This window comes from Limanda limanda, chromosome 8 (assembly GCF_963576545.1).
Source record: "Limanda limanda chromosome 8, fLimLim1.1, whole genome shotgun sequence".
Classification (NCBI taxonomy): Eukaryota; Metazoa; Chordata; class Actinopteri; order Pleuronectiformes; family Pleuronectidae; genus Limanda; species Limanda limanda.
In genome coordinates this window covers 6803875-6816001 of record NC_083643.1, presented here as the reverse complement: position 1 = coordinate 6816001, position 12127 = coordinate 6803875, and the positions used below count along the sequence as shown (strand labels likewise).

At 42.1% G+C, this 12127-nt stretch overlaps 2 protein-coding genes across 2 annotated transcripts; one reads left to right on the top strand and one right to left on the bottom strand.

The window, feature by feature from the left end:
• The first annotated feature begins 1843 nt into the window (after positions 1-1843).
• On the top strand, positions 1844-7554 carry ada2a (adenosine deaminase 2a). The gene is made up of 10 exons (XM_061076808.1): positions 1844-2054; positions 2549-2861; positions 3420-3639; positions 4011-4224; positions 4309-4436; positions 4565-4655; positions 4953-5061; positions 5658-5815; positions 5899-6101; positions 6187-7554. The coding sequence occupies exons 2-10, from the start codon at positions 2552-2554 to the stop codon at positions 6290-6292; spliced, it is 1539 nt and encodes a 512-aa protein (XP_060932791.1). The 5' UTR covers positions 1844-2054; positions 2549-2551; the 3' UTR covers positions 6293-7554.
• On the bottom strand, positions 7131-10285 carry LOC133009081 (RIB43A-like with coiled-coils protein 2). Its single transcript, XM_061076484.1, has 7 exons — positions 10169-10285; positions 9979-10060; positions 8896-9201; positions 8689-8807; positions 7595-7771; positions 7317-7481; positions 7131-7232 (listed from the first exon to the last, which is right to left on the bottom strand). Exons 1-7 carry the CDS (start codon positions 10283-10285, stop codon positions 7131-7133), a joined length of 1068 nt encoding a protein of 355 aa, XP_060932467.1.
• Between the last annotated feature and the right edge of the window lie 1842 nt (positions 10286-12127).

Below are 12127 nucleotides of genomic sequence, written 5' to 3'. Positions count from 1 at the left end.
TTTTTTTCTTTTCCAATTTCATTTGACCTGAAACTTGCAACTGTCCATTAATTGTATCTGCTGTGAATAAATGGACATACAAAGAGGCCGTGCCAGCGCATAGTAATGGGACATGTATCAGTAATTTGTTAAGAGAAACTGAAAGGCCAAAAGTAATGAAATGCAAACAGCCAAACCAGAGGGCCAACGCAAGACAAAGCATTAATCTATCAGAGCGGCTCACACCATCGCCTCTCATTAGAGCCCGACCTCCTGACAAACACCCTCCACCGATCAGATGCTGCCTCCGCCGACCCCTCACGTCTGCAGCAGTCGGGGATGAGATGTGACGTCAGTGGTGGAGGAAGCTCTGCGGCTCCTCAGGCTCCTTCCACGGGCTCCCTGCGAGCCAACAACTAATATATTCTTTTGTCCGCGTCTAATGAGGACGCAATCTGCAGTTGAGGCGTGTAATTAAGGCACTTTAATTGAGCCTTATTAAGCTAAGTTGTAGAGCTAAATTATAAAAGAAGAAACCGGCACAGTATATAAAACTAAACAAATAGATTGAATGTCAAAAGAAAATTGGACTCTAGTTGTAAGATTCTTACATTTATGTAAAAAATGATAAAGATCTGTTTGGAATTTAATAAGAAATGTATAAATTGTTATTGAATAAAGGTATTAGAATGATTTGACTTAAGTGAGGTGAAACCTTAAAGCAAGTTTTCAGTTTCTATGTAAAGGGGATAATTGTGCAGAGTCGTCAATGCAACTTTGTTTGACACAGGTCATGTGAATATTTGAAGAAAGAAGAAACAGTAAATAAACATCTGTTCATTAACCTCTAAAATGTTTAATATATCTGATGATATTCATTTGTTCATCTACATATTAATAGTGTCTGTGCAATTGACTAAGGTTGCAAAATTCCGGGAATATTCAAAGTTGGAAACTTTCCATGGGAATTAACGTGAATTAACGGGAATAAACGGGAATATACGGGAATTAACAGGAATTAACAGGAATAAACTGAAAATGTTGTGGGTAATTTATACTAACTGTATTTACCTTGTCATATACAGACATTAGATATAAACATGACAAAACTGTCTTTGCACAGTATTTGCAAATGTACACAGCCTTTCCTTCTACATTGGATGGGGTGAAATGTCTCCACACGTGAGATAGTGCTCGTGGCATTGTTCTTTAGAATAAGATGAGAAAAAAGTTTCCGCCCCTTTGGAACCCTACGTATGACCCCCGAAAGAATCAATGAAGATGATAAATGTGTGGATAATAATATCAGTAACTATAACAATTTGACATAGTAAGGAAAATAAAATACAAATAAAACAAAGGAACAGTTAATAATGCAGCACCTTGTTCTCGTCTACATCTAATGGATGATGCTTTTATTTATTCTTCTACTTTAATATTTAAACATCTCAAAACGAGCTTAATGACAATTATTTTGTTGATCAATCAGAATCAGGTTTTATTGCCAAGCAGGTTTACACATATAAGGAATTTGCTGTGGTATATATGTGCAAGTATAAATATAGAACTAGGAAACATAGTTGAATATGACAAATACTGTAAGCAACAGGGGAGGGATTACATTATAAATATATATTATCTATAATATAATTACATACATATATTATTGCAGTATTAAATGTCACAACAACAGTTTATATCATTTGATAAATTTGTAAATGTAACACAGTTAAAAAGTAAAAAAAATATATGTCCATAATCCACCAATCAGCCGTCCGAGCGATATCTGTCTTGGCCAATCACAGAAGAGAAGGCGGGGCTTCGATGCAAAACACCGGAAGTAGATAAATCCCTGGGACCTCAAGAAACAAACATGTAAACACGAGCTGTGCGTAAACTGTAGTTTGTTTAGCGCTGCGAGCTTCGTTGTTTGCGTCATATTAACGCAGTAAAGTAACGGATTCGAGTTAAACACGCAGGTATTTCCCAGATGACTGCGTCGTGTTAGTGTCGCTTCTTGTTATTGTGCTTTTTTAAATACAGAGTTTAACATTCACCTGCAGCTGGAACTAAAGGTAACTAAATTTATATATTCACTGTTTGTCGTGTTCAAGTACTTTCTGTTTTGTTTATGGAGAAAAGAGTAAAACGCTTTTTTACTAAATTACTCTTTTGATCGTGTTTTTATTACACACCAGTGTTTTCTCTCTATAGAAAGATATATAAACTTCATATAAACAGAACAACAGTGAACAAAGAGCTTGAAAACCTTTATTTGATTTTATTTATTGTATTATTATGTATTATATATATTTTACATTTTCACACACATTTATCCTTTTTCTCTTTTTACCTCATTTGTTGTTCACTGTGATTTTAGATTTAGATTTTAGATTTGTAGCGCAGATCATTGATTCTAACTCTGTGTATGAAAAGTGCTTTATAAATAAAATTGCCTTCCCCCACAGATCACTATGAAAGTTAATTTTAAACAACAGCTGGTCTCACTTCTCCTTTTTTACATTCATCCTGTTTTTAGTGTCTTATCTTATATTCATTCTTCTTCCAGACCATGGCAGTCCAGCCACAGCGCCCCCACGTGGCGGCGGTGGCGTGTCTCCTGGTCATGCACTACCTGTCCGGGGTCCTCTCCATCCCGGACCCCCGACACAGGGAGGACCTCATCCGGCGGGAGGCCTCCATGCAGACGGGGGGGCAGGTGGTGCTGAGCAGAGCTGAGAAGCGTGTGGACGCGTTGCTGTTTAACATGAAGCAGAAGGAGGTCCTGAGAGAAGACTTCCCCCCCGCCATGCACTTCTTCAAGGCCAGAGCCCTCATCAGGTCCAGTCCCATCTTCAGCCTGCTGCAGAAGATGCCTAAAGGTACGTCCAGCGTCACAGGGTTCAATGTGTTTAGAGAAGGTTGGTGCACGTCTCGTTGTTTGTTCTGTAGTTTAATATCAGAATCTTTGAATTACATTTTGTAAAAGTCTCATTAGAGTCTGAGCAATTTATCAATTAGCCGATGAAAAACAGCTGGTTTGAGCCTTTCACAGATTTATCAGTATCAGCATTTATATCAGGTCCAGGTCTAGTCTTTTTCATAGCTGCATATCCTGGATGAAACGATGAGCTCTTAAGTTTATTGACAGGAAAACAACTATTTTAATCCACAATCAATTTAGTCTCTATAAAGAACGTTGGCAGGTTTTCTCGTCATGTAACTAAATATCTTTCAAGTTTGGATATTTGAAGATGTAACCTTTAAACTCAACATGTTTTGCTGCTACATGACATTTTAATAGATGAACCAGGTTATCAACATATTGAGACAATTATCAGTAGATTAAGCTCTTGTACGAAACCTCTTAATTGATAGAGTCAGGTTTGTTGTAGGTATTCCGGTTCTTTATGTTGATAACTATAATTTTCTGTCTCTAGGAGGCGCTCTACACGTCCATGACTTCTCCATGGCTGATCCAGAGTGGCTGGTGAAGAACGCAACCTATCGGCCCGACTGCTGGATGTGCTTCACCGACACCCACTCCGTCAGATTCATCTTCTCGTCTCAGTTGCCCAAACCTCTGCCGCGCTGCTCCCACTGGAACCTGCTGGAAAAACTCAGAGCCAAGACCAGCAACAGCACAGAGCTGGACGACAGGTGAACAACACTCTGCTGCCGCTAAGACTTCTGATAGAACAAAGATTTGATCAAATATCTTGATGGAATTTCTTCAACCTCTGATCAGTTGTCATTGGGACTCAAAGATTAAGTGATTTGGTTTCCCTGGCCAAAGGTCGAAGGTCACAGTGACCTTATATGAATCTGGAAAGAAAATACATTTTCGTTAAACCTCCTTGTGACGCATCAGTACCTTGAGGTCACCGCTGAGGTCACCGCTGCGTATGAACCATCTTACAAGACAGTTTGACTTGGAGCGGACGGCCAACTACACAGAAATGCCAAAGAAATAAATGTTGTGGACATTTTAATTCGTTAATCAGATCATAACTGTGTCTTCACGTCCACAGCATCCTGCGTAACCTGACGCTCTTCACGGATCAGGATCCAGAAAGTGTCTACCCCAGTCAGGATGTGGTATGGCACGTGTTTGAACAGTGCTTCTACGCCCTGTGGGGTCTGGTCACTTATGCTCCCGTCTTCAGAGACTATTACTACCAAGGCCTGACTGAGTTCTACCGGGACAACGTCATGTATTTAGAACTACGGGCTTTACTCCCACAGGTGAGCGTATGTCTTTGAGTATTCCGTGTATTCTCTGTGTCTATTAGTATAGTTGTTTTTAAGTAACTTTTTCTTGATACTCAGATATATGAACTGGACGGCAGCACTCACGACTCAGCCTGGACTCTGAAGACCTACCAGGACGTCACCAGACAGTTCACAGACGACCACCCAGACTTCTATGGAGCGAGAATCATCTACACAATCAGCAGGTGACTGCTCAGAATGCCTTTCTAATTAAATTGACATATTGAATGGCATTCTGCACGTTGCCCTCACTAGAAGATATCAAAGGACGTAGACATGGTCACAGATCACATTGACACAGAGTTTTCTTCAGGAGCGTGAATATATCCACGATGACCAGAGCTGTGGAGACGGCCATGAAGCTACAGAAAGACTTCCCAGACATCATGGCTGGTTTTGACCTGGTGGGTAGCAACAGAACTTATAGTATGAATAGTGTTGAGCAGCAGAGGTAACGATGGGCAAAGTTTGTACAGATTTTCTTTATCTAAAAAACAGAATGACACCAAGGCCCAAAAGTCCCCTTAAATTAAATAAAGTTGCACCGCATATCACCCTCATAGATATCAGCTTTCTAAATGTGCCTGTTTTTGTATCAAGATCCTTGAATTGTTTCCAGGGGAAAATGGTAAAAATGTCCAAAAAGGCCAAAGAAAGAGGTTAAAGAAAGTAAAGGGTTCACTTTGTTCTGGCATGTGCAGGTGGGCCGCGAGGACACAGGCCGACCGCTGTGGTTCTACAGAGAGGCCTTATCACTGCCGGCAGAGAGGGGGGTCACGCTTCCTTTCTTTTTCCACGCCGGAGAGACAGGTGAGTTCATCAGTGTTTGATATGAGAAGCAACTTCATTCTTTACAGTGTTGCACAGAACACTATTTTTGAGAAAACAGTTCTTCGTCCTCAGTTTTAAGATCCTTCTCTTAATGTTTCACTTCAGTCGGTGCTGCTGGAGAAAAGCAGAGACTCAAAATTTATTTTTTATAAGTCAAGAGTAGCTACAACACAAACCTCCAATCTGCTGTCATTGATTTGAGGTTTGTCTACTCCAGATGAAAAGGGGCTCACGTACTCTCTCAAAACTACACTGTGAGTTTTGGAATGATGTCAATATGGACGAGAACAATACAATCATTTGTGTCTTTAGTTCAAATATATAATACTTGTGTAAAATCTGAGCACATTACACCCTTCAGACATTTCTGAAGGGGTCACTGACTTTTCAGATCCGCTGTAGATCTTAGAGAAGGAAGTTTAAATGTTTAACTCAAGGATTTTGTGTTTGGATCACCGTGATTAGGAGATACTATTATGAGAACTCCAGTAAGAGTAAAACAAATTAAATGCGGGAACAGATCAGTCCGTGTATTTAAGGATTATTTGATTTTAATTTATCTTTATGACACACAGACCTGGAGGGCACGGAGGTCGACCAGAACCTATTGGATGCTCTTTTGTTCAACACGTCACGCATTGGCCACGGATTTGCTCTGCCACGCCATCCACTGGCCAAAGACATGTCCAAGAAGAGAGGAGTGGCTGTGGAAGTTTGCCCCATCTCCAACCAGGTGCCCTGTCATCTTTCAAACAGAACTCTACACTGAAATAATGTTTTCCATTTTTAATGCCATCTCATCATGTCCTCATTCAGGTGTTGATGTTGGTGAATGATTTGAGAAACCATCCGGCAGCTGCTCTGATGTCGGAGAACCACCCGATGGTCATCAGCTCGGACGACCCGGCCATGTTCGGTGCCTCCGGCCTCTCGTACGACTTCTACGAAGCGTTTGTGGGCTTCGGGGGGCTGAGCTCCCACCTGGGTACCCTCAAACAGCTGGCAGCTAACTCTATTAGGTGAGGATCGGCTCAGGGGTTATGAACACATTTACAGTTACTTCAATGAAGCCGCTCTCTGACGTGTTCCTGTCTGTTTCTCCAGGTACAGTTCTCTGGCTCCAAATCAACAGGAGAAAGCTTTGGCTCTGTGGCAGAGCAAATGGGAGAAGTTTGTCTCAGAAACTGACTTTGAGGCGAGAAGACCTTAATGTCCTTAAAGCGTTTTTTATTCAAATTACTTTATGCATCCTTTAAGAAAGGAATGCCTCTTACCTCAGGTGGATTACAAATGGAAATGATCAATGTGAACACAGCCGGTTTGTGCTCGGAGCAAAAATTAGACATTTAAGCACGTTAGTTGGAAAAGCACAAATAATATAAGATGGGAAATGATTTGGCCAGTGTGAAACAGGCTTAAGCTACGTCTATGTTTTGGGTTTAATTCAGACTTTGTTTTTGTATTTGCACTTTAAGATTCATGGTTCTGGTCGAGGTGCTAAATACTGTTTGATTTCTCTTTGTGGTTTGTGGCCGACATAGGCCCCCCCCCGATCGCAGCTACATCGCCGTTGGATCACCAGTTGTGTCGTGTGAACTTTGAATTAGAGTGAACTAGGTAGTTTGTTGAAATCGGTGTAAAGTCCCGTGGGGTTCTGAACTTTGTATTTAAAGACAGTGTTATTTTCGTATGGGCTTTTAATCAGCTTTATTTGATAGGACAGAGAGTTTAGTGGTGAAAGAGAGAGAGAGGGGTACAGAGAGAGAGGGGTACAGAGATAATGGGGGGGAAGACGTGCACCCACAGTATTTCTTTACTCGAGTAGTATGTGGTTTTTATTGATCATTTATATTTTTTTTAGCTGTCATGGGTATATGAAAGGGTCTTGGCTTATGTCAAATGCCTCAGTCCCTTCCTCCCAGGGTACAGTGAGCTCAATGAGGAGTACAGGGCGGAGGGATGTGGTGTTGTGTTCTCATTGGTAACTGGAGCTGCCGGCCGTGGTCGACTCATGTTCCACTCAGGGTCAGAGGAAAAGAGTCTCGGTCCTACTCTTGGCTCGGGGACTCCTCCACTTCGTCCGTCATCTCCTGCAGGTTTGGAACTTGAAGAAGCTCTCCAGGTCGCTTCCTCTTTCCATGTCCGGGTTCCTTAGGATGAGAGTTTAGAGACACAGTGAGACAAAGTGCTCCGTGTGGAGTTTAAAGAAGAAGTGTTTTCTAAGTGTTACTGACTTGTCTCTGTAGTTCGGCAAGTTCCATGTTGGAGCTCTCCACCTGTCGACTCATTTGCCTGCTCAGTTTCGCCTGCTTCCTCTCGAATAGCAGAGCCGAGCGAGCAGAGGCCACGCGAACACGATCGTGTTGCTCCTCCTCTCGCTTGTTCTCTAATTCGATCCTCTACAGACGCACAGAGAACAGACATGAGACAGGTTCTTACAGACTGGTTTTCCAAATAAATGATCAAAAACAGCATGTGTGTGTGTTTTGAGTGTCATTTGTTGCAGTTTTACCTTTTTCTCCTCTATTTGATTTCTCTGGAACTGGAGGACCTGCTCCTGTGTCTCTGGAGGGCCTCTCAGATCAGAGCCTGGACACAGACCAGGTACTCCCCACCTGCCCAGGGCGGGGGTGATATCCAGACCTCTGTTTTCCTCCTCATAACATTCCTGACGGCGATTCTCTTCAAACTTTTTGACAAAACACACAAAGTGAAAATGAGAAAGTGATCGACAATATCAGTTGAGTTAAACTTCAATTCTCAGCTTACTTCATGAAGTTTAACACAACATTACCACAGAAAGGCAGTTGGCATTAGTCATTAAATATCCATATTTACTCCTCATACAATGGAAGTGTGAAAAGCAACCACTTTCATTCCCATCCCCCACTCAACATCTGTTCTTGCTCTGTGTAACTTTGGTGAGTCTATCTGCATAGTAAAGACAAGACTGGCCAATGCTTTGAGGACAACACTGAGTTGTGTTTATAGCTTTAAGAGTTTGTTCATTTCTCAAATAATACGTTTGAAACTAAATCATTCCGTCGCCTGAGCCTGTCGCCTTTTAGTGTGCACAGCAAATGATTCCTGACAATCATGTGTCACTATTCCCAGATGGAAACAACACTTGAAAACTGACAGATTTTTCCATGATATGGTACAAATCTGTTGGCTGTGTGCATCTCAGGGAGCAAAAAAAAAAAACATCTTCTTAAAATATATATATCTTGTTCCCACAAGATATTAACTTGTGCTTGTTAGATCAAAAAAACATAATCTTTTTGGTGCTCCATTAAAAAACAGCGTTTATCTCTGATGTTCAGTGAGGAAACTTATGATATGAAGAATTCTTAAAGGAGTTTGGTGTTTCTGTTACAGGAGCAGCTCTTCTGGTTCAGGAAGCCGGGGACACTTAAACGCTCGGACATGGAACAGAATTAATCACATTTTAGTGAATCATTAATATTACCAGAAGATAAAACATGTGCATCTCAGAGTGTTTTCAAACATTAGCCCTCCTTTGTTGGTTAAAAGATTTTTTCAATGCAAGTTTTACCAACTTCATCAGACAGTCTAAGTGAGCTAGTGTTGACTTTAATGACTTACCTTGGCCAGATTGAACTCATCAGTGGCAACGGCTTCTGCCCTTCTCCTCTCCATGTTCAGGCTCTGAAGCTGCAGAGCTCTGTTGTCCATCGCTAATCTCTTTTGATCGCAAAGCATCTCTGGAGGCCAGAGGAGAAGGTGAAAGTGAGGCTATGTTTCCTGTGTATGAACCGAGGGTGTGTATCCTCTGGGATCAGACAAACTTACTTTCTAGCGTCTGCTGGTGCCTCTCTTCCGCCTGCTCGCTCTGCTGCTGGTTGCTCCACCGTCTCAACTGCTCCTGCTGCCTCTGCAATCTGTTCTTAATCTCTGGGTCTTCACCCATAAAACCAGGAGGCATCACTCCTGTTTCTCTACTGTGGTCTGTGTTGTTCAGGCCAAACTCCTGCTGGCTCCAACGCTGCTGGTGCTGCTGACGGTAGTTGACGAGGTCCATCTGCATGGCACGCTTATTCTTCTCCTCTTTCTGTTGGCGAATGCGAACTACTTTGCTATTATGGAGCGATTCAGCATCTACAGTGTAGAGATGGAAAAAGATCACACAAAGACATCGTCACATCATTAGACATGATAAATGTCTATAAATTAATTGGTAATATATGGGTACACGGGTGTTCAAAACACAAACGTCCTAATTAGGGCCTGAGCACCTATGGTGGGAGGCCTTATTGTATTACAAAGGATTTGTATTTCCCTTTTGGGGCTTTTTCAGGACCTAGACAGGCTCAAATTCCTACCCAAGTTTGCAGGAAATTCAAAACCACAAAAAGTAAAATATTCTGGAGTAATTTTAAATGGGCGTGGCAAAATGGCTCAACAGCGCCATCTACGGAAAAGCCCCTCAGTTAGCTTTCCCCGATCTACACAAAAATAGTAGCCCAGGTGTATCATGACCAGACATTTTGGCTTCTGTTGCCATTTTCGCCATTTTCTACAATTTAACTCTGATGAACTCGTCCTTGGGCTTTCATCAGATCAACTACCACTTCTGTGAATGTTTTCTCAACAACATGGATATATGAACCACCTCGGTTTATCTGATTTTATCACACGGTGTGGCGTGGCGTAGAATTTTAATGATTTGCCAAAAAAGAGGGATTTATTATAACACCTGTGCATTATTCTATCAATATTCGATCTATTCGATCATTGTCTTAGGTATCGCCCCCAAAATGTCCATATCGGTCTGGTTCTAATCCTCAACTGGATCGTTTCCTCTGTGTCAGATCCTCACATCGCACCAACTGATCAGAGCCAATGAAACCAGGTCACATGAACTCATTAACTCACCTTGAGCTTTTTGTTTCTCTTCCTCTGCCTCTTTTAGTTTCTTCTTCTCTTCCACCTGCATGTCCAGAGCTTCCTTGTCAATCTGACAAACGAACAGCAGAACAAATATCAACTGAAATGTTCATTTAAATACACGTCTTCATGTTAGCACTGCACGTTATAGCTTCACTAAGGACTTTTAGCCACTTACTCCAATGAGCCTGGTTTTGTCATTATAGAGCCGCCCATTTCTTTCGGCCTCTTCATTGCGACGTCTCTGAAGCTTCAGCCTCGCAATGCGTTCTTCTTCGGTTTCAACGACATACATTTTGAAGCACTAACTGTAGTTTCGATTTTCCTCAACTTTAACCGCCTGATCACAACACTACCGTGCATCGGAAACCCGAAATCACAAGTCCAGAAGTAACTCCATCATCAAAGGTGAAGGTCAGATTATAGGTGCTACTTAATAGGGGACTTCATTCCAATGGTGTCTGAGAAACCTAGAAAGAGCCTAAGAAGCTGCTATGATGCACTCCTTTTCTTCGGGAGGAGGAACTGCCGATGTAATTGGATTACAATGAGCACAATTCAAAACATGTTTTACACATTTAAATGTAGAAATTTCTTTGGGTTCAACTTAACTTTTCTTGTAGCTGTAGATCTTAGATAAGGACAAGCTCCATGTCAGGGTTTGAATGTCCATGACCAGAGTTAAATTAAACGCTTGAACTTGACTTGGAAATCATTGTGATAGAGTAACAGAGTAGTCCAATGTATTTTTTGCTTTATTACAACGTTATCGATTGAAATCTAAAACAAGGTATCATGCAAACTAACTCCTACACATTGTATCGGTCAGAGAATTCACACTAAGTAAAGTTTACAGAGAGGAAAGGCCAAATAAGACATTCCAGCAACATAAATCATTATTTATTATAACATTACATTACATTTCATTTAGCTGACGCTTTTATCCAAAGGGACTTACAATGAGTGCATTCAACCATGAGGGTACAAACCCAGAACAACAAGAATCAAGAAAGTACAATTTCTTCAAAAAAGCAAAACTACAAAGTGATATAAGTAAGTGCCATTTAAGTTCTACTAAATTGGTAGTTTTGAAATTGTATTCAAGGTATAGTCGAAAGAGGTATGTTTTTAGTTTGCGGCGGAAGATGTGTAAATTGTCTGATGTCCGGATGTCGATGGGGAGCTCATTCCACCGTTTAGGAGCCAGGACAGCAAACAATTGTGATTTTGATGAGTGTTTAGCTCGCAGTGAAGGAGCAACGAGCCGATTGGCCGAAGCAGAGCGAAGTGAACGGGCTGGGGTGAATCATTTGACCATGTCCTGGATGTAGACTGGACCTGATCCGTTCTCAGCACGGTACACAGGTACTAATGTTTTAAAAACGGATGCGCGGGCAGCCACTGGTAACCAGTGAAGGGATCGGAGTAGTGTGATTTTGGTTAAAGACCAGTCGAGCTGCTGCATTCTGAATGAGCTGCAGAGGTCGGATGGCACTAGCAGATAGCACAGTAGTCTAGATGTGAGATGACCAGAGCCTGGACCAGAACCTATGCCACCTTCTGAGTGAGAAGGGGGCGTATTCTCCTGATGTTGTACAGCATGAATCTACAGGAACGTGTTGTTACAGTAATGTTGCCATTAAGGGAGAGTTGGCTGTCGAGTGTCACACCCAGGTTCCTAGCAGTCTGAATGGGGGTTAACACGGAGTTGTCAAAGTTAATAGTCAGGTCGTGGGTGGGAGAGTATTTCCCTGGAAGGAAAAGTAGTTCAGTCTTGTCAAGGTTAATTTTCAGGTGGTGTTTGGTCATCCACTGAGAGATGTCAGTCAGACAGGCGGAGATCCGTGCTGCTACCTGTGTTTCAGTTTGGGGAAAAGAGAGGATTAGTCGGGTGTCATCAGCATAGCGATGGTAGGAAAAGCCATGCGAGTGAATGACAGAGCCGAGAGAGTTGGTGTAGAGGAGGGGAACCAGGACGGAACCTTGAGGGACCCCAGTAGTGAGAGGACAAGGTTCAGACACAGATCCTCAGATCCTCTCCAAGGTAAGTGCGGTCGTTGAGGTCGGATGAGAGCAGGGAGAATACAGAGCCTGAGACACCCAGGTCCTGAAGGGAGGAGATAAGGATCTCGTGGTT